The following is a 26,607-nucleotide window of genomic DNA, read 5'->3' on the forward strand; positions in this document are numbered from 1 at the left end:
CATCTCGGGGATTTTTCTGAGAACCTAATTAAGACAAATGAATTTAAACACTCAATCTCCATAATGGACTCAACAGAGCCCCATTAACCAATACGGGCAGACATCCAAATTACCCTGCTGAAGCCAGCAAAATCATTTTTTCATCAAGTTTTGTTCCATTAAAAAGTGTGAGATTAAATGTCCAAACATTGTGTGAGCAGTTAGAAGCTCAGGATCAGGAGAAGACAGGCAGATAACGTCAAGGGATACCTGAGGATACTGGCTGGCCAACTACTGCCAGATTTTCCTAAACAAGTTTAGGAATGAGCAAAAGGCAACTATGTAGAATAAAATCTGTCTTTAACAGACATCTTTGTAGTACACAAGTTAGGGCAGAAAAAGCACTGCAGCAAGTGAAAGTCAGTAAAAGTAGTATATATCCTTTATTAAAATATAACATAGAGAAGTTGCATCTCGTATTGTTTCCATTCCAGGGACCAGTTTTATTAATATTGGTGTCCCTGACTAAAATAGAACATAAATAGAAACTGTCATACCCAGGTTTGTATCTTGAAAAAAGATAATTTTTTTTTCCCCTTGAAGAGAGAAGTGTGTAATGGCAACTCAGAGGAGCAAGGGGAACCTGCACCATACATGAGACCCGCAATCCAGTAGGTTTCCCTTCAACCCAACCAACTTCATCTGCTGAAAGATGCTGCTATTCCACAGCACCACAGGAGTCCAACACACATTCTGTTCAAAATTCATTCCTCAAGACGGGCATTGAGAGGGGACAGTCTCCAGGCAAGAGGCAAATGAATGTTCATGCTCCTTCTCCCCCCTTTCCTACTTTTACATATGCTAAGAATTGCAGTACAAAAAGAGTTCTAAAAACTTGTGTATAAAGATCAAATTGCTATGAAAATGTCTCAGAACTTCTAAAATAGTCTTTGTTGCTGCTGGCCTTTTTAATAATAAAAATAGGGTTTAAAGTCTGGTCTTGAAGCAAGCAGGAATCTCTAGGGTGACACAATAACCGTTTTAGTTAATCTGACCTGCAGCACAAATCAAGAAATAAGGTATGTTTTAAAGTCCTCCCTTATAGTGAAATGGCATTTGCAGCATGGCTGTAATCACACAAAATGAAAGGTTTTAAAATTGACCTCTCTGTTCTGTACTCAATCCTCTACTGAGAAAAATATTTCTTTTCCTGCTCACGGAAATTCTATCTCACTTATGTCTCATATTCCACATTTCAGAAAATGCACAAAATCTATTTTTACTACTACACCAGTGACATTTTTGTGGCATTTTAATATTAAAAATTAAATTTCAAGTTGCATGAGAAGACAAGAAGTACTTCAGCTATGAGATGCAGAGACTTTTTTTAAAGCAAAAGTTAGTTTTAAACTCTATCTGTTATGAAGTACACAGTATGTGGTTGTTCACATTATCAGAACTCCAATAATTCCCCAAGCACTGTTTTCCTAACAGGGAGAATCCCTTCAACACAACTGAAGTATTTGGTATAAGCTTCCACAGAAAACAAAGCACGTGAAACCTTTACTTTCTAGGTCCTCAAAGTAGTTTTAATGGGGAAGGTTTACCTTTAGAAAAAGGTAAGATATGAGAAATTAAGCATCTCTATGAGCCAGGGCTCACAGAGCAGTAATAGGACTGAGGTTACAGAAAAGCCAAACAGGTGGCACTTGTCCAGCACAATGCTGGCAGACAACATACATCTGAAGAAATTCATACCACTGTCCACTTACAGAGAAGCTTCAATACACCAAGTGCTAGGAAATCAATGAAGAGATTTCTTTTCTCTACTTAAAAGTGCTAGGAACTTATGTTTAGAAAAAAAAATTAGTCTTAGCAATGCAATAACAAATAAATACAGCAATACGGATGTAAATATGCTCAGAAGAAACACCAGTAAGACAGATGGGGAACCTAAACACCACAGTTCTGGACTTGGTTATAATTAATGTAAGGGAAAGACTAAAAAGTATATGTACAAGATACTGGGTTTAATATCAAGCAAGAAGTGGGGATGTCTCCTAATACGACATTGTAGGCTGATAAGAGAATGGGACAGATTAAATAAATATTTAAAGTAACAGAAGAACTGGCAGGAAAGGGAACCAGAGAAGGCTGAAGACAAGTTAATGTATGCCTAAGGGTTATGTGTGCTATCCAGCAATAAGTACATCAGGAGTAATAAAAGCACTAAAGCAGATGAACAAGAATTTGTATAAGACTTGCGGGGGGGGGGGGAAGAAGCAAGGAATATAGGCATACAAAAGAGGCAGAAGCTTTCTGCTTCTTTGTTTCTGCTTCCACAATAAAAAAACCCCAAAACAATAAATTAATGACCATTGAAATTCAAATTATGTCAAAGCAACTGTGACCAAACATCAACATTTATTTTTAATAGCCTGCACCACTGAAAAAGGAACCTGAACACCTACATGACTCTTTACTATCACCCTTTTATTTTAAATTTTAAAGAACTAAATACTGAGGTGCCTTTTAAGTGGAGCCACTTATCCCACTGAAATGACTTCTCCCTCTTCTTCCTATCCATTATTTTTTCTGACCAGCTTTTTCAAAGTTTCGCTGGGTTTCATTGTGTCCTCCATTTAGCGCTTTGAAAGTTTTCTGTTCTCCTCAGTTGCTTCTCCCTTCATTGTCTTCGGAAGAAAGCACTCCAATTTTTTCAAATTCCCTTTAAGCATTTTAAGGAACTTGTGACGAAAATGAAAAATAAACCTTAAAAATCTGTTTTCAATCCCAAGACTCTCGCACTGGTTGTCATTACTGCCTCCAGCCTCTACCTTTCCTGTACAAAACTTTCTGCCCTACAGGTTGAACGCGGCTGAATAGCAGACTTCTCATATGGGGGACATTCTCCGAGGAAAACTGACATTTGAAAGCTGCATATTTAAACATTTACCATCCTCTCCTCTTGCCTATAACACAATTTCTCTTCTCGCAATTGCTTCCTTTCAAACTGTTTTAATTAGCCATACAATTAGTTTCCACTGACTTCTCCCTCTGTTGTAATTTAGATTTAACGGCAGAAAGGCAGAATAGCATGCACTGCTTTAATATGCTGTCCCAACTTACAATAGGGCTGTATGTAATTCTGCAGATTTCTTTCAGGTTAATATTCCACATACATGCTTCAGTAGCAGAACAGGCCCTACTGTGGCTGTGTCCCCCAAATTCTGGTGCCTTGTCCACCTAAGAACTTAAGGGTGCAATAGGATGCTTTGGATAACAGTAAATTTTTCAAGGATAGCCATGAAGCAATCTACCCATGGAGGGTGAACCCTTCAGTTGGTATTTGATATTCTCTAATATATAATTAACTCCCCATACAAATTTAAGGAAAAAAAAAAATAATCCAGGGTGCAGTGACTTCCTGATTCCTTGTTCTCCCCATTCTTGAATTTCCCAGGTGTGGAGTGTGTGTTACCTTTTACCAGTGTTTCGGTTTGTTTAACAATTACTGATGCATTTCTGTGTATTCTAGAACACCTGGAGCATGCCATGTGTGATCCCATTAGCTTGCCTTGCTTGGAGGCCCAGGGAACTTCCAGGATCTAGAATACACCAATGAGCTATTTACCTGTGTTTTCAGACACTGCCTAGGCTACTTTTGTTGCAAGACCAAGTAGGCAGCTGCATCACACGCCACAGCAATATATTCTGTAGTTTTTGTTTCAGGTGCTATCACTTGTGAGGTGGCCGCTCAGTGACCATTAGCAGATCTCCATTATCAGAACAGGACAGTGTTCAACCCTTGCAAGACATTACTTTAAAACCAGTTACAGTTCTCCCAAATACATGGTATTTTGAATGATTTTTATCTTCTGTAACACTGCGTATTCATTCACCCACACTTGAGGTCTCAAAGCTAGAGAAATGTTTAAGACTCATCTCCCACCCGCAGGTTTCTTCATCTCATCGTACAGTCCACCCAATGCTTATTCTTGGCACAGAACTCTCTGGCTCTCCATTATCATCGTTTTGTCATACTTCCAGTCCTAAAATTTCCTCTATTAGCAAGCTTCTAATACAAGACCAACCTTTCAGCTGGTTACATGTCCATTACAGTCTCTCAGAGAAATCGAGAAAAGACTGTTTGAAAACTCAAGAACGGGGTTAATGGACTTTCGAGGGAGATTTTGTTTTTCATTAGATGAAAGATAGTTGCTACTATCTTCCAGACAGTTGGTTTTAGGGTATCTGATGCAGTATCTCAGCTGCTCTTTACTTACACTCCTTCCAAACGCCAATATAAATGCCACATAAACAGGGATTTGCTTCACTTTTTAGCTTGCTCGATAATCTAATATTACACAGGATTTCCATCTCTGACCTTTTGCAAGACTCGTAACACAAAATCTCTGGTGAGATCCCTTTGTGATCTGTAGGGCTACAATGCAGGTAACAAAAATGTATGTTTGTTCAATAACCATGCCTTTTTTGTTTTCTTTTTTCCTCAAAACATGCAGAAGCAGGTAATAAACACTAACAGAACAATAAAGATAATATAAATCAGATAATTAAGCAGAAGTTCTCAAGATGTCACTAAAGGCTCATAAAAAGCCAACAGATCACAATGAGATGTTATTTTGCTCACAGCATCTTCTTTGCTTTTTTGAGAGGCCGTGGTTAACTAGGGAATTTCCTTTTCCCCTGCCACAAGAGTGGTCTTAAAGAATTTGAACCATTAGGCCCAGAAGACTAAATATAGAAGCAGCACAAGAGGTATGGGGGAAAAAGGAAACAATCAGCTTGAAAACATGGGTTGGAAACGATAGCGAAAGCAGCAAAGAATCAGGTTACTTGTTACCTGATAATGATAGAGGAAATAAAGGAAAGAGTTAGGATGGAGACATGAAACAGGAAAAAAACTCAGATCATTTTTGAAGAAGATACTACAGACAACTAAATTTCAGTCATTACTATATAACAACCAGGAACTCACTGGAATCATGCAGGCTTTTTGTTTGATGTTTTTGATAGGGTTTGTTTTGTTGCTGCAAAAAACCCCCTCAGGTTTGCTATTTTCTTCCCAGCCGGTTGATACTAAAGGTATTGAATTTTCTCAGCACCTCATCTACTGCCGTCTTGTGACATCTGTGTCAAAACTGTAACAGGGAAATGCACAACCGCATCAAGCTGGCAGGAACAAGAGAGGACCTGTGCAGTTTTAAGCGAGCAGAGCTGCTTGAAGAGCAAGGAATGGGGCAGTCAAGTCTGCTTGCTCCACATCAGGTGCTTGCTCCACACGCTCTCTCCCTTAATCCAAGATGTGGCTGCTCACCTCTATCCACCTATAGATGCTGTAAGGTGCCATGAGGTAAGAGTAGAGATGAAGGTAGATACTACAGAATAAGCAAAGATACTATCACTATGATACCTGCTCAACCCCAAGCAGCAATCTTGCACACATACAATCTGAAAGATTTGCCCAGGTTCAGCCATAAGCTTCCTGAAGCCGTATTACAAGCACACTCACTTCTGAAGATAAGACAGAAGTTCAAAAGATTAGGGTTTATATTTAAATTTACAGTACACACTGTTTAATACTGACATTTTTACAGGTCTTTTGGGATGCACTGTTCATATGTCATACTTGCGCATTTGACAGTATCCTACACCTACTCAGTTTAAGTAAACTCTTTTCAGAAAAGGCATGAAGCCAGAGAAAGTATAAATACAGCTACAAAAATTGCATATAGTGAACATTTTCTTTGTAGCTGGAAGTATAGTTGAAAGTAGAAGAGGAAATAGCAGAAGGCACCTAAAACCAGTTATGGCTTAAAAGTGCAAGCATCAGGGACAATATGAGGACTGTATCCTCTCAGCTTGAAGTGACAGATAAGGCTGAATGAAAAGCAGGGGTAATTTACCCAGACTTCAGGAATGGTGCTGCACAAAGAGCAGGCCCATGAGGTGAGAAAGGACAAAATTCTTGAGTGCACAAAGGAGCAGCTTGGGGCAAGCCTTGCAGCTGCCTCAGAAGGAATGCACACTTTCCATAGGTATTAAAATCTGCTGGAACAGGTGAAAGGGGAAAGTAAATAAAGACTTAATTCATAGCAAGCTACACAGACTAAGAATATAGGAAAGTAAATGACTTGGCATAGGGGAAGTTCAAGGCAATAGGTCACACAAAAAGGAACGAAAAGGTCACAGCAATTATGTATAGCCTTTTGGATAAAAGAATCCACTGCAGAGTCTCTGGATGTACTTCCAGCAACGTTAAGATGTTGCCTCCAGCTGCTGGATGACAGCACATCCTGGATTTATAAGTATTCATTGTTAGGATGTACAGCCTGCATTTTGGGAAACTTCTCTTTAGAACATGCTCCAGTGCCATTACCCCACACTCTCTCCCTTCCCCTGAGGGGTCACCATCAACAAATAAAAGACAGCTTTAAGGAAGGAAGGCCCATATTCATTCTTAAAGAACTATAAGCAGACAATCAGATTGGGCTTTCCAGTGGATACTCAACCAAAGTGGCCTGGAAAGGATCTGATTCCAGCTGACAGAGGTATCCAAGATCCCAAGTTTGGTTTCTTAGGAGCAGACTATAATCACAATGTGACAAGAGAGACAGACTGAAATGGTGAGCCATTTCAGGCTTTCATCCCAGCATACACTGTACTTCTTCATTACCAGTTTCAGCCTTGGGATATTGGTGGATTTTTATTTTGCTCCTATTCCACCTCCACTCACGTTTGCATTTTTTAATGCAAACATGTGCTGACCATTTATATCCAAACTGTCCATGAAGTGCCCAAACTGACCAGCTACATTTGTGCTCACTTCCATGCAAGCTTGAGATGATCTTGCAGATAAGAAAGCACAGAAGGTCGGCTTCCCATGCAGCATGTGAAGCCTGGAGAAGTTCTGCTGCCTCGTTCTCCGGAGAACAAAGCAGCAGGACAGAGGGCAATGCAATACCAACACAAAGATCTTCATTGTCCAAGAGGCACATCTACTTCCTCTTCTTTTGGTGAAGCAGTTGGTGACCATCACTCTGGGAGCAGCACAGCATGGAGAAATACGCAGGACAAGTGCGACGAAGGCTGTGTTAGTCTGGCACAAGATAAGGTGACTGAAGGAGGTCAACTGAAGCAATTAAAACAAGCACTAAATAGAACACCAAACACTAAACTTAAATACCTTCTCCACTCAGTTAGCTCCTTTTCTGTACACCTATGTATGCCACTTTTTAAGAGATCTCATTAACAATACCAACCCATCAAAGAAAAAAAGACCCAAAACACATACCTAACTTCTGTCTATTTTAAATATTCAAATCACTGAATATTTTTCAAGATGACAGAATCATAGAATGGTTAGGGTTGGAAGGGGCTTTAAGATCATCTAGTTGCACCCCCCCACCTACACATTAGAGGAAAAGAGAAAAGAAGCTGCATAAATTAATTGCTTTGCAGTGCTGTATTAAAAGAAAGAATCTCTAGAAATGACCAAATGATGGAGATAAAGCCACCTACAAAACAAATTAGCATCACCAACTGAGTGTTGCTACTGGTGGCACTAGAGGCAAACTGGGAAGGGCTTTAGGGCAACTTTGCACTCACAGATTGGAAGCATGAAGAAAGAGTTGTAAGCAGAAATAATTAAAAGAGAGATAATAAAGCAAGTTCCTTCTCTTTCCTCTTATTTTACAAATTTCTTCTACTATGGTGCAAATCCAGAGCATTGATTCTAATACTATTTTACTGGATTTCCATTTGTTTTGCCTCGGCTCCTACATTAATCCAAACAATAAGGGCCTTTAAAGCATTCATAAATAACCTGCTGCTGCTGCTGGCACCTAGGAGCCAAGTGCAGCAATGTTAAGCAACAACAAATTTCATAGTTCAAGAGGCACAGTTAAGGAAAAAGGTTGCTCAGAAAATCACTCTCATTTAGCACAAAGATCCTTAAAAATTGCATTAAATCAGTCAAGTAACTATAGAAACCAATTTCTTCAGCTCTGTATCACACGTCTCACACCTCAATTGTCTTTATTATCGTCTGCTGTCAGATCCTTAATCAGAAATGTGAACAGGCTTGATGATTTATTCAGCAGGGAAAAGAATCTGTAGGTCAAGTGAAAAATTTCACACACACATACACATGCACACGCATCTTCAACCTTAGGTACTTTCATTTCATTCTGTTCCCAGTAGCTCTGGGGGCAACTCCAGTGAGATCCAATATTAAGGCTCAATTAAAATAAGCTCCAATTAGTGGAGCTTTTTTCTCCCAGGCTAGAAAAGTCAGGAAATGGATATTGGGAAATGTAAAAAGTCAGCTACTGAGAGGAGGCTGCAGACATAAATGAACTTATTTGTTGATTTCTACAGTTGCTATGCAGAGGCCTCTGGGAGTAAAAGCTTAACCAGTCTAAGCTATAAACTAAAACCCCTGCAGCTAAACATGAACTGTGTGAAACAAGGGCTCCATTCCAGAACAGAAAACTGCTGGGCCCAGAAAATTAAAAGCCAGAGGCGTTTTCCATTTAAAACTAAATCCCAGTACCGCCTCCCAGCCAAAGAATTATAAGCAGTATCAGATTTACAAAACGAACAATTACCCTGGAAAAACGTAGCCTATTGTAAAGTCCCAGATGCTAAATCTCAAAGTTTCTTTCTTTTTCTCCCCCCCCCCCGCCCAATCCCACATTATATTCCTACCAAGTGAACTGCTGCAGTTTACAAAGGGCCATTTCTAGACAGGACTGAAACTACAAAAATAAAATGTTAAGAAAGAGAGTTCATAATTCATTGACCTCATTTGAAGCACTGCCCTTGCCTGTGGCAGTTCCTGTCCTTCCCCAAGGCCTCTGCAAATGGTATGCAGCAGCAAAATAAACCCTGACCTAATTGCCAGGACAGGGCTGCCAGCCTTCTCTCAACACACAAAGGCAAGCATGGTAACTGGAAAGTCCTACCTCTTTTGCTTTCTGCTTTAACCGCAGTTGCTCTGGATCTTCTTTATTGGAACGGCTCTACCAAAGGAAAAGGGAAAAAAATGGAATAAAAATTAATGGCATCCAAACACCATCGTATCCGTTAAATATTTAATAAATGACAATTTTCTCTGGTGATTGAAAGATTTAGCTCCAGGGGCAAATGCCTCAATCCAGACTGGCTTTCCTCCCCCCCCCCCACGCGTACCCCCCTCCTCATCTGGGCCGGCTGCCTCTGCTCTAGCCTGAAGCAAGATTAAGCTGAAAATGATGCTAACACTGTCAGTCAGGTCCAGTCTAGGCATGATGTTGTTCATGTCAGCAGCAGACACTTAAAAAGGACGGGAAGTATAGGAAAGAAAGGGAGTCATACTCATGCAAGTACAACATGATTCTTTCAACTCTAGATTAGGCTTCCACCCAAGGGGCTTCAAAATTCAGCTTGAAACAAAACAGAAACACAAAAAAAAAAGGATCAAGTCACACCTGATGGAGCAACATCTACTGGTTATTTTTTTTATGCCTGTTCTTGGGAGGAGGGAAGGGGGAAGAAGGGTACTTTTTCTGTACTAGCAGTGTCTCCACCAGGGTTCACAGATGCTAGGGTACCAGCTCCAACGCTAGCCCTCTGATCTTGACTACAGAAAACAAATACCTCTGGCAGGATGGTGGATCTCACCAGGCTCCAGCTCGGTGAGACAGTGAATCCGTATTTTCAAACAGTGCCATACACAGATACGCAAAATGACATACTGAGCCAGAAACAGCGACAGGAAGAACGTTTATGGCTATGTGAATACTGCTTTTATTTCATTCTGACCAGCCAGAGTAATCTCAAAAGAAGAGTTCACACCACCACACACTTGAAAGAATTGCTCTGATTTTTTTTTAGGAATGTAAAAAGCTAAAATCCTTTTTTGTATAGCCTAAGCTGTCCTAAATATTACAGATTTCCTGTTACAGGGTTAATGGTTACTGCATTTAAAGCAGAAATAGGAGAAAACCTGAAGTTGTTCACCAGTCTAAAGGGCAACACTACTTCCTTGGAAAGCAAGAAATAAAGTTCTTACCTTGGCTGCTCGAAGCAACATTTCACGTTCCTCTTCATCCCTTCTCCGTTTTTCTAGGTGATCAAGCTCTTCAAGAAATCTCAGCTGTGCTCTGGTGTCACTAGATACGATGTACCTATCACTCCCCTGGAAAGAGAAGTTTGTTATAGACAACCAGGCTTTCATATACACCTCTAGAGCTAATAAACTCAATACGAACAATCTGACAAGAACAATGCTATTTTTCAAAGCTGGCAAGTGTAGGCTGTTTTAGAAAGACTTCAGGTGGTAGGTAGTCATTTACAAATCTCTCCACTGAAGCATGTTTTTTGACACCTCTGACTATTAAGAGGTTACTGAACAAGCAACATTACAACGAAATTTTAGCCCTTAAATCTCAAAGACTTTATTCTTGTTATAGTCAGTATAGACTACAAGTTGTTAAACAGTGACTTCATACCCAGTAAACATGCACAAGACTGTCTTCTGGACAGGTTAAGAGGGGAAAAAAAAACAAAACTGTAACGCAGCAGAACATTATATCCTTTCCTTCTTTGAGAGAGAAAGGGTGAAGTTTGTCATTATGAGTTTCTGGTGTTTGGTGTTGTAGTTAAAGCCATTTAACCCAGAATTTGAAATAAGTATCCCCTGGTATTTCCAAAAAGAGGTTTTATGGTTTAGGACTAGTTATAATGAATCTCAGGGGTGCAGAAAGAGAGGTAAATTATATATGGTTTATTATAGCTTTAGGAATATGTATTTTCACCTCAGTGGATGCTCTCAAGTCATAGAATAGTTTATGTTGAAAGGTAACCTGTGGAAGTCATTTGGTCCAGCCCCTGTACAAAGCTGGGACAGCAAATAATAATGACTAGCTCCAACAGTAACCAGACACGTATGCGCTGAAACACAAAGAAGGTCCTTTTGGTCTAAAGAATAGCAATCAGTAGTTTGTTTTTCACACTTAATTTTTACCCTCACTGAAAAGCTTGAGTTTAGCTTTAGATAGGAAAGACAACAAAGAAAGGAAAGATCTAAAACATGGTCAACCAGCAATGAAAAGCTTTTACCAGGCAAACACACTGTGTAGTTTCAGCAACTCTTCTGTCTGCCCTACCCCAATCTCACATTTTTAATGAAGTAACCTTGACACACAACTATTCTGGAATAAGCATAGGATATATTTCAGGAAAGGATATATTTTAAGCATATGGACTCTCAGTGACCTCAGTTGCTAAAGCTTTAGTTTTCAAACACATTATACTCAGACTTTTCTTCCCACACTCAGTCATACACTTTTAAAAGCTGTAAGAAAAGTAAAAGTCTTCTTGTGGGGCACCATTGTCTCCTGATCTGAATTCTCACTACCAAGCCAAAGAATGAAATCAATCCCTCCTCTGGTATTAAGTTTGGTCCTTTTCAATAAGCTACCACACTGTCACATATCACCAATTGTGGCTCAGACCACACCATGTGTTGCAACCAAGGAGGCTTTCCAAAGAAGAGTCTGTGGCTCTGAAAAAAGTCCAACCAGCCTTTCCCCCCTCTTCTGTTCCTACTCAAGATTTTTTTTCCCACCACTGCTCCCCACAAAACATACACTACTTCGAGTGTACATTAGCTCAGTACATTAGCACAATTTGTTTTCAAACAGCAGTTTCTAATAATCCACCACCATGCCACAAGCCTTTTAAAAGGCCAAAGAAGAAAGCCGTATTACCAGAAGATTATTTTTTCCAAAGTTTAGAAGTGTTTTGCTTTGGAATGCTCAAAGTCAGAGTCAGATTACATTTTTAAAGCCAAATCCAAGACCCTATTCCTATTGGGAATGCAAGCCTCTCAACCAGAAGCACTCTGCCATGTTCTTATATGGGACAAGAAAGGGGTGCCTCCGTAATAGTATTTCAGCTCATTAACAACTGGTTTAAGATACCTTATTTCAAGAATTTTTAGAAGAGGAACACCTGGAGTTATATTTTGTCCTACTCAATAAACTTGTTCTCTATGATCATTTAGCACTGCATTGCTTAAACAGAAAACATTATAGTATATACCTGTTCATAAATTGTAGCCATTACTGTTATGATGGAGCAAGTTGGATTCAGTTGTTCATGCAACAGTTTAACTTCCTTACATAAGGCCAAACTGTCCCCAGCTACAACAGTGCAATCCCAATCAAACTAAAGTTACAAGTGTAATCATGGACAGAATTTAAGTTACTGATAGATAAAGCACAAAACCACAATGGAGAGCATGGTTAGATTTGTATGTGTGAAAGCTGAATTTGTACGTCTGTCAGTTAAAAAGTTGGTTTTATTTTAACTGAGCTACATTCAATTTGGAGTTCACTAAAAGTGAAAGAAAGTTTTTATGCTATCCTAAAATAAATTGGTTTTCAAGAAACAATAGCACATCTATAGTGTCTTGTTATAAAATTAATTTCTCCATGCCTTTTTTTTCTCCCCAGCAGAAGAAATGAAGAAATGCATACACTCAAGACTCCTCCACAGATGTGCTCTAAAGTACAGCCAATTCCAATGAAACTTTTCATGTTAGGTTTACATACATTTGAGACATACAGCTTTGAGGCAAAGCATTCCCAGGTACATCTTGAGTGAGAAGAGAACTGGCAACAAATTCAAGAGCACCTATATGCCTTGACTGTGATTTGCAACTTCCTTCTTAGATTGTCACATACCTGTAAATGAATCTGAAACCTGACTAAGGCACTTGCGGTTTAGCACCAGGAATGTATTGTATGTCCAGGGGCAGAAAGGAAAAAACACACACAGCAAAGCTGTGCTCCACTTCAGTCCACCAGGAAAGAAGTGGAAGAATTCCACAAAGACCAGTTATCCCACAAAATCTGAACAGTTTAAGTCATGTTGAACAACCTTGCTGAGGACAGAGCTGGGACAAGCAGTTGCAGAGGTTCAGCTACTATGTGGGAACTTATTAAGCTTTGGCTTTTATACAGTCAACTCCTAAACCAAGTTAATAACAGAAAAGCTTCTGATAAGTTATTTCTGCACTCCGCAGTTTGCTGGTGGCACAGGGTAGGTAGGAGGAGGCTGGCTGCTACCACATCTAGGAGTGGTCACTCCTTGCTATACTTAAAGCTTACCTCTGAAACCAGTTCAGCTGCCACACCACATCGCACTACAGACTGCAGTTTAGGGTTGCAGTATTTTACTGCTACTGTGCATGGGGAAAATGTTTTCATGAAGCAATGTTTATAGCACAGCATGGTACCATGCCTCTTATGTGCTCATGGGCTCCAAACACAGGAGCACAGCAATCATGCTGTGCTGAACCCATCAACATAAAAAACATTTTTTTAATCACTGTAGTGTTTAGTTGTCATTATTAATTCTGGTCTTTGGTATCATATTATGTCACACACATACTCTTACACCTCAGCAGTTCTCCAGACTGAGGGAAGCAGCCAAAGAACCAAACCATCAAGCTAATTGCCTTTGTGGTCCTACCAAGGCTCTATAAAGGCAATGCAACAAGAATCGCAACAGAGCAGTTCACAGCAATCTGACAGGCTATTCCTACTTCAGATAAAGAGACTGCCATGATAATTTTATCCCAATTAAGTTAGTGACTTCCAAAGACAGACTCCCTTATCCCCCACCTCCCATATTTAGCAAAAAAGGGCAAAAGTCAGCAAGTCTAGATGGTATGAGGCTTTTACTCTGCCAACACTCTCTCTGCAGGGTACCTATCAGATGTAAGCTCCTAGGCATGAGCTGAGCAAACTGGGAAGAAGAGTTTCCCAAGTATGATCCCATGAATTAGTGGCTTTTTACACAAACTTCTACCCTAACAATAGTTACTCTAGTTTCACCACACCTACCCCCATTACCATCCATGTTTTTGTAAAGAGATAGGCAAATACAAAGCCTTACAGGGCAACTACCCAATCGTCTTGAAAAGGCTCTGGAAAATTCTCTGAAATACATGAAGCCCACATTGCACACTGATACCTATCAAAAACCTAGAGGGAAAAGAGGACAGCACTGGGGTAAATGGAATACAGGGCTGTGTAAATACAGAAATAAATACATAACAGGGCTTCAAAACCCTGTAGTGTTCTGTTCTTGAACTTTCTAAAAGCCTGACAGCATCTTTCACAATGTTATTACTCACAAACATAATCCTACACTCCTGTAGTGTAATACCACCTTCCTAACTGAAGAGGGTCCCTGTGCCGCTAGGATTATTATGCCCATTACTTGTTTGTTTTGTTTATGAGAAAAAAAGGACAAGAAAGCAAGCTTATTGTAAGACTGCAATCTTATCATTGCTCCTGGCAATTCAATCAGACAAAAACCTATCAGTTTTCCTATTGCTTTAGTTCAATGAGAAAGAAATCAGCCCTATCAAGTCCACTGTCCAAGAACAGGATGCAAAATCCTACTGGTTACCCAGGACTTCAACTTCCACCTCACTTTTGCTCAGGAGCTCTACTGGATCTCCTGCTTCAGAGAGACAACATAGAATATGTGCAGATTTCTAAAGACTCCTCATTAAAAACTCTACTGTTTTCTGCATTGATTTTCTTTTTCTACTACAGCTTCTTCTGGCAAGGAACAACATACTCCAACTTCTTCAGACATCACTATAAATACTTGGAAGTTTCCAAATAGTTCCTGCTCTTTACTATTGCTTCTTCAGTGCTTAAAAGCCTATAAAAAGTGTTCAGTACAAAAATAACTCCTATCCCATCAGTCAGTTGCTCTTGTTAAATTTCACTAAGTATAAAGTTCCTGTAAAAATAAACCAAGTAAACAAACAAGAACTTAAAAGTTGACAGATACATGTGCTTCTAAATTCCATTTATTTTTTTTAACTTTAAAACAGCTTGATATTGAAAAAAGTGTGGACTAATATCTTATTACTGAATGCCAAAAAAAAAGAGCTGTTTTGGCCAGTAAGTTATTGCTTCCCATTTGTACCACACAAGCATCTTAAGGGATACTAGCTCACTGGAACCTAGTATATTTTATACTGAATAGAGCTAGTACAAGAGGAAAGGGAGGGAATTTTAAGTAGCACTGGCAGATAAAAAGTTCTGGAAACTTTAAGATCAAAGGGGTCTCTGCCTTCACATGGAGCACATTCTAAAAATAAAATACTCAATTCAATTTCCCAAGGCTTTTTTACTGAGCCAATACTGCAGTTTCATCAACAGTAAAATGCATAAAACAAACACAAGCCCCTAAACCAACCTGGCCACCAAGAGCATTCAAAAATAGCTTTACATTTACCATGCAAGACAGATTTCTGTATAACAGCCACTGCTTTTGTAGAAGAGGAGAAACACATGCATTTACTCTTATGCTGGGTTTTAAAAGCATCTATCCAACAAGTTGAATGGAAAACCTAAGGACTAGTTAGAGGCTAAAAACAGTTAAAACCAGCCTTTGGTAGATACTGAAAACGCACAAATTGCGTATGATGTGGCTATACTTGGAAGAGGTTTACCTCCGAGGCTGCAAAGCAGGAAAACTTTGGTGCAAAACTTGCTTAATGATTTCTTTTACCTTGTGGGTTGATACTCTGTGCTGAGCAATTACAGTTAGTTTTTCTAGGAGCCCTCGTAATCTCTCCTGTGTAGCATGGGAGATCAAGTTCACAACATCAGAGTTAAGTTCCATAATGTCATGCGTTTTACCTGTGGAACCAGAGAAAATCCATTACGTGTTTTAGTAGTAGCTGATAATTGAAATAATTAGCACAGCAGGTACTCTGTTCCCCCTGGAAGTCATACCCATTATGAATAAAGGTTTGGAGATTATGATTTTCCTGGTAAAGTCACAACTTCAAAGATCTTAGACATTACATTAATAAAACTTAGCCTGGAGCTTCAGAAAATATAGACATTGTTTCACTTAGCCTCCAGAACCACTCTCCTTGCAAGGTCATTTATAGGACAAAGTTAATAAGAACACAAATCAAGCTTCATGTTCAAGGAGGGGGAGAAGTGGTAGCTGTAAAAATTAGTGCCATATTCTGTTAATTCCAGTAATTAAAAAAAAATAGAGAATTACAGAGTGCCCTGCTTGACACCGTGCTTGTTAACAACTCATGACATTTATTCGATGTGCAGGGATGATTTTTGCAGCACACTCGAGGCACGCAGGACCCTCTCACCTGCCTCAACCAACCAGCACAGGGCAGGCAGACCCAACCATCCCATGGCAGCAGCTCAGACAACACACAAAGTCCAGCCAGGGTCATCATGCCACCACCTTCAACCTTTTCTCTGGGGCTACTGCTGCCTCTGCATTTCAGCAGCTGCGACCGAGGCTGGTGACAGCTCCAGGCAAAGCTGTGCCAGCCCCGCACCGAGAGCTGGCCATCACCTCTGCAACCTTCCCACGGCTGCAGGCTGCCCACGGAGAAGCCTTCCCATGGTTGACACCATCGATCACTCAGCACGACTCTGTCAAGACACCTGGATGGCAATGATTTTTCCCTGGTAGGCACGGCAGGCAGCAGTTTCACATGCCTCATATGCTGTACCTGTCAGAAGCACTCTTGCTTGCCCCTTGCTGCATTTACAGAGGCTGTAATATTTTATGATGCAATATACAGCACGCCTTCAAAATCCATTTCAGTATTTATTGCCAAGCGGAGTGTTAAGAATGGATAAACAGTATACGGTAAAAAAACCTAATCACCTATTTCATTTGCCTTTGCTACTCTAACTGAAAACGAAAAACAGCCTCGCGAGACAGGGAGAATCTACAATGCTTTCCCAGATACAATCTAAGTGTTCCCTCTATTTGATCTTGGCCAGTGAGCACTGGTCTGTACACCTTAGCTGAGTGCAAATTTCATTTTGTTCAAGCACCTTTCAACACTTCCACAGCAGTTTCTCACTATCAGAATACATTTTAGTACGCTAACTTGAAGGCAAAATAAAATGCCCCAAATCTCAAGACCACCCTTCACACACACATGATTCCTAAACCAAAAAGGGCTTGGTTCAAAAGCAGAAGTGTTCATTTTCTGAATTACTGTACTCCCTGACTGTAACATTTTACTTGCAATCAAAATGCTTTTCATTTACAACATGAATTATTATTATTAGTAATGTGGAACAGCTACCACACCAGCCATGAAACAGCCAGACTTGTATTCATCCATCTTTCAATGAATTGTCATTACACCCCAAACTAGAAAATTATTCTAGGAGTACTTTCTCTTTATGTTTCTGTATACCTCTTTGTTTTTACTTTTTACCCACTTCCCTCAAATGACTGGTTAATCCTCTACTGAATTTTGGGAAAGTCTTCTAAGCACCAGTTTTGATGTGTATTTTCTCTTTTCCACCAGTAACACAGCACTTACTTCCCTCAACTATGCCGTACACAACTCAGATGGCACATCTGCACTAGTGCAGGATCTCTTGAGGTAGCAGGCAGCATTTGCAGGCTACATGCTCATCACAGGCTAGCTGCTCAGTTTGGACTAAGAACAGTTACATGTAGAAACAGAAAGACTTTACGATCATGTAGTCAAACCACTGTGACAGAATTACGACTGCACGTACAAACCACAAGCTTTCTCGAATGCTCAGCTATAAAACTCACCGTTGCAGTATGGCAAGCTACCAGGCAGAGAGCATGAGCATGGAGTTGAGCAATATTCATCCAGTTTGCTGGAGACAGCAGTGGTACCAATCAGCATGGTGCTATACAAATACATGCACCCTGCTCTGACATAATACAACATTGCTAAGCAACCGTTGTTATTTTGCTCAGAAACTAACAGCTGAAATAACATATACACTAAAAGTTTCCTGTAACAGTTCAGTCACAGACATTTAACATACGTTCCAGTATTATTCACTGATACAGACAAACAGCTTTAATGTCTCTTTCGCATAAAATTCATGAAAGCTTTTTCCATAGAAGGAGTTATTAAACTAAGGTCTGCCCTGGGTGTATTGGCAGTTCGAAACTTTCATGTTGGTCAATAGAATACATATACCTGAACAGGCTGAGGAATGCAAAAACTGTTAGGAAAGTCAGTGTAATTCATCAAGTTAAGAGCTGCAAAAATAGAAAAGCACACTTAAGTGTTTTGACACCAGCATCTATATGGTTATTAAGTGTTCCATTAAGTTTAAAAGAGTCATAAAGTTGCTCACTTCTCACATGTTAAAGTGGCATCAGTTTGTTTCTTCTGGTTGTGCTTCAGACTATTTACATGTTAAAAAAAAAAACAAACCAAAAACCTTGGAGAAGAGTTGTTTCCCAGAAGCAGAAGTAAAACTCAGTACAGTTTCGTAGAAACACACAAACTGATAGATCTAAGCAGTTCCAGCTCCACCTTCAAATATTGGAGGCTAGCTAATGAAGCAGGCAAGGAAATACTATGTCTATACATATCTATTGCATGCACTTTCCTCTCACCTATGTTCAAGATCTTCTTCTGAAGTGCTTCCGAGGAGAGAAAAGGTTCATCTGCACAAGAGCGGATCACAGTACCAATAAGCTCAGAGTTTGTTGCCAGAATGCATGCATTCTCCTCATTAAGATTGACCCCAGCCATAGAAGTCACATCATTTATGTCATCTTCATCTCTACTAAAGAGAAAAAAAACACTTCATGCTGTGCTCAGAATAGATAGAGAAAAACAAACTGTCAACAAACAGCCACATTCCGTATCTTGGAGGCTACCCCTATACAGTGTATGTTTAGTGTGGGTGTGGACAGGGACAGGTGGAAGTTAATAGCTTTTACACTTCAGTGAAGTGCCTCTCAAACATTAGATTGACTAATGCCTCAGTTGCTAGGCATGCGAATCCTTTATATGAAACTGAAATTCTGAGCAAGCCCAAAAGCCAGGGACTCTGGTAAACCTGGATTAAAAGTTCCCACAAACCCTCCACCCTGCACTACCATTCTCACTGCCTGAAATTTGTTCTAAAACTCTAATTCATCAGGTAGAACTAAGTGTTGAAGGAAACTGGGTATTGACTCATAAAGCAGCCCACTTGCTAACTGAGGTGCCTATCCTATGAACTGAAGCTTATAGCACAGGCGTGTTAGCACACACCTGATCTTCACTTTTCTTTTAGTGAGTTCCCTTAAAAAATAAGATAGAAACACTCCTTTGTCTTTATACTAGAACCAAAACCAGACCTTGCCCTTTGAATCAGCCCTATCATACAGTACTTACGTATGTAGCAGGGGGATGCCATGCTTTTGAAGAACAGTGGCAGAGCTCTAGTTCCAGCTCAATTCGCTGGATTCTGCTGTAGCAGCTTTCGACTACGTGTTTAAATCTGGCACACCAAGCTATAACATATACTCATAGCAAAGATCATGTTAAGAAAATAGCCTGTGTGCCTCAGCTTTCTTTTTTTTTTTTAAAAAAAGATCATTTAAGTTGAAATACTGAATGAATCTTACATGGGAAAGGATTTGTCAGGACTTTGGCAGTGAAACAATCCAAGTCATTTTCAAGTAAGTTTAGATCATAAAGAGAAAGTCTTTTTGCTTCATAAAGTGACAAAGGCCCTGACGGTGGCTTCAAGAACCAGTCCAGAACAGATGTCTGCAGTAATAAAGACAAGTGGAAGCACTCAATCTGAAGGCCTTTTGATTTGGAAAACAAAGAAAACAAAACTAAACCACACACTCCTCCTCTTGAAAATTATTCTCTGGCAAGGTTTGATAAAGTTCACCTTCAGAAAATACTGTGTGGCCTACCTCACTCTTGAACAATACACCATTCTTAAGTGAAATGGGATCTCTTAGGGGATGCTTCTGACTGGCAATAGAAGCTGATGTTATTAAAACACAGGCTGGGTTTGAGCCATACTCAAAACACACAAGAAAGTGTTGGGGTTTTTTCCTTAGGGATCTTCTCCTTTGGGCTTCAGTAAGTTTCTATGGTGCAAGTCGTCTACCACAAATTTCAGGAGAGAAGCCTGGCTAGGAAAGAAGTCCAGCCCTTCCCTACTCCTCCTTCTAGTCATTTGTGAGAGACTCAAAGGATTCTCAAACCAGCTTCATTCATAAAGTCTAACAAGGCACTATAGCTTCCTGACTAGGCTTATGCCCCAAATCCATCCTGCTAAGAAAACGTTAAACCCCAGGACTGTCAGAGCAGTTAGATGACCACAATCAGGATTCAAAGCTGAAGTTACCACTGTCAGATCTGTTCATCTCCCCCTACCCTTTCACAACCAGCAACTGAGCAGTTCCAGGCATATACTCATGCTCTACCAGCCTAACAGAGACCCTGATCTTTCAACAAGTGTGTAAATGAAGCTTCACTACATGATAATTGAGTGCTAACTGATCTTCACAAGTACACTCCAGTCTCTTCTTAATAACCACTACTTTGCTGATGCAGAGGCAAGAATCCCACTAAAGTGGAGACTGCCACCAATCTGCTGATGAAGGGGATTACAAAAATCAGCACAACTAGAACCAAGAACACACATCAGAAGCTATCAGAGCTAGATGCTGGAACCTGACATTACCCAATGGAGCTGTTTCCAGAATCTGGGTAAGGATGTTCGCACCTCAGGTACAATTGTATAGCACAGTTTCAGTAAATCATTTTAGCTTTCAATCTGGCCACATACTCCAAATACTCAAGAAGGAGGTAAACTTCTACACTATGTATCTATCCACCTTTCTACATACCTGAGTTTCCCTTTATCAATTTACTATTTTCTTTAATATTGCCATGCATATTTCCATTTCTCACTGTCTCAATTGTGAGAGCACATGTAACAAGAGCTTATATGCAAGCAGACACCTTTATTTGTACTGTTTTTAAGGACCAATTCTAACTTCTTCTTTGCATTAAGTCACCAAGTCACTAGCCTTGATGGAAGATTAATTTGCACCTATGAAAACACTGCGGCACTCACTTTACCTAAGCCAAGGAAACTATAATTACATTTCCTTAGAAGTAGTACTCACTAAAGAAAATACAAGTTTTAGAAACCATGTTAAGTTTGTACTTTTTACTATTCTTTTTTCTTTGCTGTTCCAACAAACCTCAATCATTCTAGGTAAGGTATCATGTACTTCAAGTGAGCCATAGAAATCATTCTACTAAAGTCATAAATTTAAAATATTCCAGAGTATACACACAGACATTCCTGTTGGATACTGACTTGCTTTCATTTTCAGCAAACCATCCATAAAGCCCCTCTTTCACACCACTTTCTTCAATGCTTTTTACACTTACATGTCACACCCAGAAATCAAGAAGAACAAACTCTCCCAGCTGTTATAAGACTCCAGTGATTTAAGCTTATCAGGACTAGGGGGAAACAGAACAGAGAGTGTTGCCCTGCATGAACTCAGTTTGACACCTACACTGAAAGTTCTGTTGGAAGAGAAGCCCAAGCAATGCAGATGCACCGCTTATCTCCGAATGTGCCTGTAATGACTTGAAAAGTAAGTCTGTGGCACCCTCTGGTGTTTGACCAACGCACGTGTCGTCTTCTGAATCCACCTGTACTCCATTTTATACAATAGTCAAAGGGAAAAACTAGAAGGGAATGTGTAACCCAAAGCTCCCTGCACCATCACAGACAACTACGTGGGACGGAACAACTCCAGTGGAGCAAGAACCACCAGCGCTCACCACCAGCATGGGGCAGAAGGAGCAGCTGCCCAGACAATCTCCACTCTGCTGCCTCACTCCTGTTTGTCTGCTGATTGAGATTGCTAGTCCCTTCTGGAAAAAATGCACAAAAGTCAGAGTTGTATGTGCCTTGGAGAACAACTCTATTAGACAGAATAGATGCACAAAGATGCAAATATGTGTCTTATTTTTTCCAGGGTGCTCTAGCATACACTTTACAGAAGTATATAGAGCAGTTCATAAAATCTGGATGCTTTTTAAACAGACTGCCCTTTACAAGACATGCCCCAGAGCAATCAAGTGATAGTGATGCCCATGCTTAGCTGAAATAATTTCTAGAAACTTTTTCTTTTTCTTTTTTTTTTTTTCCTTTAATTGGGGGATAGGGAATCACCATTTTTATTACTGCTCATCTCAAGTAATCTAAACCAGCCCATTAAGGAGCAGACACAGTCAAATTGCAGCCTATTAAATACAGCTTAGTGAGTACTGCATGCTCGAATCCTAACCTAACATAGTCACACAATAGCAGAGGGAGTCAGGCTCAGTGACATACTGCAATGACAGTATACATACAGTCTGAAGTGCAACATGCACAATCACGTCAGTTACAAGATAAGCTCTCTGCCCATAATGAATCTCATCACAAAGCCTGAAAGGGGGCCATGGTGCTTCTCTCCACCTCACACACGATCAGCACGTCACACATGATGGATCACAGGTCACAAAAAATAGCTGTTCTGGGAATACTGAAAGTCAGGACAGAAGAGAACAACCCACTTCACAGCTTACCGGGGAACATCTATTGCCCAGGCCATATTAACCCTATGTGGTGATAGACCTGCTTGGAGAACATCCATACTTGACAGAGGGAAGCCAAAAGCTCAGGTACATGCTGCCCAGGTTCGGATATATGAGGACGCTCATATGTAGTTTTTGAAGTTGGAAATTTTGGTTATAGCAGTGAATAGAAGAAGCACCAGGGATGTAAGAATGCTCACTAGAGAAACTTAAGGTGAGTTAGAGATTTCAAATCTGAATTCTCATGGAATTAAGGTACTTTGAAAATCATAATCCAAAAGCAAGAACAGAAATCCATCTTGGATCACACTGTAAAAGCAGAGTTTTTTCCTACACTAAGAATTCAATTCATGGAAGGAACGTCAAGAATTCAAACTTTTTCATGTAAGATAGTTAATATATTCCAACTGGAAGAGGAAAAAAAAAAAGTTTTGTTTTGTTTTTATATTTTGTTTGTTGTTTTGTTTTTTTTCCTATTAATTATATTTGTGAAGTGATTTTCTTTTTCCCAAACATCACTACCCAAAATTACATCCCAAATTATACTCTGAAGTGTATTTCGTAAGAACTTGAGGCAGCTGAACAGAGCTATTGCTTTAACATCAGCTTTTCTTTTCAACTTCTGGTTACCTGTGTTCTGGTATTTACTATCTACTATATGCTACTATAAACAACAGCTCTCTGTCTGTATCAGTGCACACAAAGCTGTATGTAGCTTTCAAGAGAAGAGAAGTGAACTGGTCAACAAGACAAAGGCGTCATGTCTGCTTTTATCCCCAGAAGAGCAACTTCACACTTGCCTTAAAGTCGTAAGACCAATAATGCTTATGGCAGTCTGTACCTCTGTTCCAACACTACATTTCAGAGCTACAAAAATAATTTCTGCTTTCGAAAAGTTAATCAGTTACTAGAACTAAAAGCTTTAAGCACTTTCATAATCTAAATGCCTAGGAGAATATGCCAGAAGTCATAATTAGTGGTGTAGTCAAAGACTTTCACCTCTACATACAGGAAAAAGCTCATAAGAGGAACTAATAAAAGACTTTGAGATACAGCACAGAGCTTTAGACAGGTTACCAACCAGTTCAAACAACAGTTCAATGCTATCTGTCCATCTGTAAAAACCAGGTTATATCTGCTTTAATTCCACAGAGAGCTTTTAATACAAGGTAATTTTGCTTTAGATTAGTTAATAGTACTCATAGGATGGAGATCAAATATGCCTCCTCTACAAGTGAGAATCTGGTACATAGTGACGCACACTGTTTATATAATTACACTCTTGTGACAACATGATAAAAATCCAACCTCATCAGGATAGTTTTCTTACATTAAAAATAATTAACATCTGCTATGAGGTCAAAAGTTTTAGGTTCCCCCTTGCCAACTGGTATTATAACTTGAAAAACACCTATCAAACAAGTTTCTAAAGAAAGTTGCTTTGATTTGGATTCCATTCCCACTTCTATACTGTCTGTTTCTTTTGCTCCTTCCCATAGGAAACTTCTGATATTGCTTATTTTTACCTGAAGGATGTTGCTCCATTTGCTTTTATTTCAGCTTTCTGAACAGGAGATGCTTGAAGCGACAGAATTTTATTTCCTGGCAGGGTAATTTGTTTCAGAATGGAACCTAAAACAAAACAAAGAACATGCCACAGTAAAAAGCAAAATGCTAAGACAACTGTTTAATCAGTTCATGCTTCTAGCAAAGGCTACTGCAGTCTCAGTAACTAATCGGGTCCATGGAAAACCAGACACTCTAGAACCTTACATGCTACATGTTCTGTATGGCCCAAACCACTACACACTCTCAGCAAACACCCTCCTCTCTGCTGACCAGCAAAAGGTTTTACTGAAAACTATCTGAGACAAACTCACATTATACATCAACCTGGACCTGTTGAAGGAAAACAATTCTCAAAAGCACCACAGTTTAAAGGAAGTTCACTGCAAGGAGCTTACTCACAGTATTTTTAACAAGTACAAATGTTTGATTGACATGCTTTTAACAGGTGGCAGAAGTTGACATGGCACTCTCATCAGAGCTCCAAACAAAGATGTTCAACTTACCACACAAAGCTAGTTGCTCCCAATAGACAACCACCTTCTTACATTCCTACAATCCACCAACAGCCTGCACTTATTTCTATACTTCAGGATTCTTCTCCCTTCTCCATTAAAAAGGTTCCACTTTACCTGGAGGAAACTGGTTGGTTTGAACAAGCGTATTCAGCGGCATCCTTTTCTGAGATGTCTGTAGGGCCAGTGTTGAGGGTTGTGAGAGTGCGGATACTTGCTTTACAGTGGTCCCTGGTGGTTGCTGGACTACCTGGAAGTGCAATATCCAATATCACAGAGTGAGAAGAGCTAAACATACACAGAAGTAAACAGTATCAAAGTATCAACACGTTCATTTAGCTTTAGCTCCAGCTCAATGAGCTCTAACAGATACTTCACCCCTACTTTCTACTGAAAACCGTATTAGACATGTTTCACTGAGTATTACTCAATCTATTACACTAAGAGGCTTTCCTCTATGTAAGTCCTGCTTAACAGAACAGTTGAACATTGAGTCTGTGTGCCACTAAGTTCAAAAGGGTAGGTATCACATTCACCTAGTTAAAAAGAGAGAACACCAAAACAGTTAGAAGTCATACATTAAACCCTTTTCTTGTCAGGAATTAAGAATAAATACTGTAGTTAGTAAGGCATTTTTAGAACTGCAACATTAGCTGTAAATTGAGATGCTGAGTTTCGAAGTGCTAAGCAAAAGTAAACTGAACATCCGCTACCTGGAACATGAAGTACCAACTAGGAACACCTATAAGGAGTACAGCCTCCACACAAAAACATCACTACACTGCTGAAGGGTAAAAAGGAAAGGGGATGATAGTTTTGTTTTGTTTAAAGAGGCTCTTGAAAGAAACAAAAACAGACAGCAGGATGTTGTCACACAGACCTCCAGGCACAGCCCATAAATACTAATTCTTCCTCTTCAGGGGCACATATTAAAATGCAAAAAAGTAATAAAATTCCCCTATCCCTAAAAGCCTCATTTCTAAGCCTCCTAGCTAGCAGAATGTGGGCTGCAGCTTTTGTTACATCCTTTGGAAAAGTTCTTGATTACAAGAAATAGAAAGATGTGCTTTTAGCAAAACAAAATCATCATCTTCAGATTGAATCCTACTTTTTATCAGCAAAAGCTGATACAGAAGTAGTTTTGGAGTCAAGAACCCACATTTTCTCCTCTACATCTTTTATTCTGACTTCAGAAAGTCTAAAGAGTGCTTGTACAGCAACAGCGCACAAGTTTAATTACAAAAATAATTTATTATACTTCAGAAATTAGTCTGTCTCCTTCTGTCATCTAACTTCATATTTGTCAGTAAACATCATCAGGATAAGCATCACTCATTCACAAAAAGACGCATTTTGTGTATCAAATACTTAAGATACACCCCACCCATACCCATATTAATAGCATCAGGGTTTGGCATAGCAACAGGAAAGTAGACTAACTAAGCTGAAGGTGGTGTCTGAAAACCAGACAACAAACAGACAGTTCTTGAGAAGAAACCAAAGTTCCATAAGAGGAAAGAACCATGGCAGTACACACATGGTCAGACTGTGGACAGAGTCAAGGTTCACACATGCAGCACTTGCTCATGAAGTAATACAGATATGAACGTTTGCTTCTATGTGTTTTACCAACGCGCAGTTAGGTCCTTCTGAGAGACCCAGCTTCCACGTGCTGGAAGTTGTAAATAATGTTAACAGCATCATTTAGGTGTTCAGGTAATTACTGAGTCACCAGCTGACCGGCTTGGACAAACTACCCGCAAGGCTCTGCCAGCACCCATGCTGACACACACCAAGAGATCCTCCCCTACCACCAGTGAGAATGATGCTTCATCTTCAGCATCAAAACACTGAAACAGCACAAGAGGAAACATAAGCATTCAAGATGAAGGTGCAGCAGACAAAAGAACAGAGAATAGCAGTGTTAAATCAACAGTCTAGGTGAAGATTGGGAAATAAGCCAAGTAACCGAGGAGACTAGATCAACAAGACACAGAAAGGATATATTGGCAGTAAAGCTAATTTTCTGTTTGCCATTCTAGCTGCTAGACTAACAGA

At 39.8% G+C, this 26,607-nt stretch overlaps 1 protein-coding gene across 1 annotated transcript in view; it reads right to left on the reverse strand.

Moving 5' to 3' along the window:
• Window positions 1-26,607, reverse strand: part of TAF4B (TAF4b RNA polymerase II, TATA box binding protein (TBP)-associated factor, 105kDa) — a gene marked incomplete at its 5' end in the record, with an annotated part of 55,801 nt that overhangs the window by 14,241 nt on the left and 14,953 nt on the right. The window contains 6 exons of the mRNA XM_010022071.1: window positions 8,967-9,023; window positions 10,055-10,180; window positions 15,586-15,716; window positions 18,466-18,635; window positions 23,995-24,100; window positions 24,667-24,799. Of these exons, the coding sequence (XP_010020373.1) occupies window positions 8,967-9,023; window positions 10,055-10,180; window positions 15,586-15,716; window positions 18,466-18,635; window positions 23,995-24,100; window positions 24,667-24,799 (723 nt within the window). The remainder of the gene's footprint in view (window positions 1-8,966; window positions 9,024-10,054; window positions 10,181-15,585; window positions 15,717-18,465; window positions 18,636-23,994; window positions 24,101-24,666; window positions 24,800-26,607) is intronic.

This window comes from Nestor notabilis, unplaced genomic scaffold, assembly GCF_000696875.1.
Source record: "Nestor notabilis isolate BGI_N333 unplaced genomic scaffold, ASM69687v1 scaffold31379, whole genome shotgun sequence".
In the NCBI taxonomy this organism is placed as follows: domain Eukaryota; kingdom Metazoa; phylum Chordata; class Aves; order Psittaciformes; family Psittacidae; genus Nestor; species Nestor notabilis.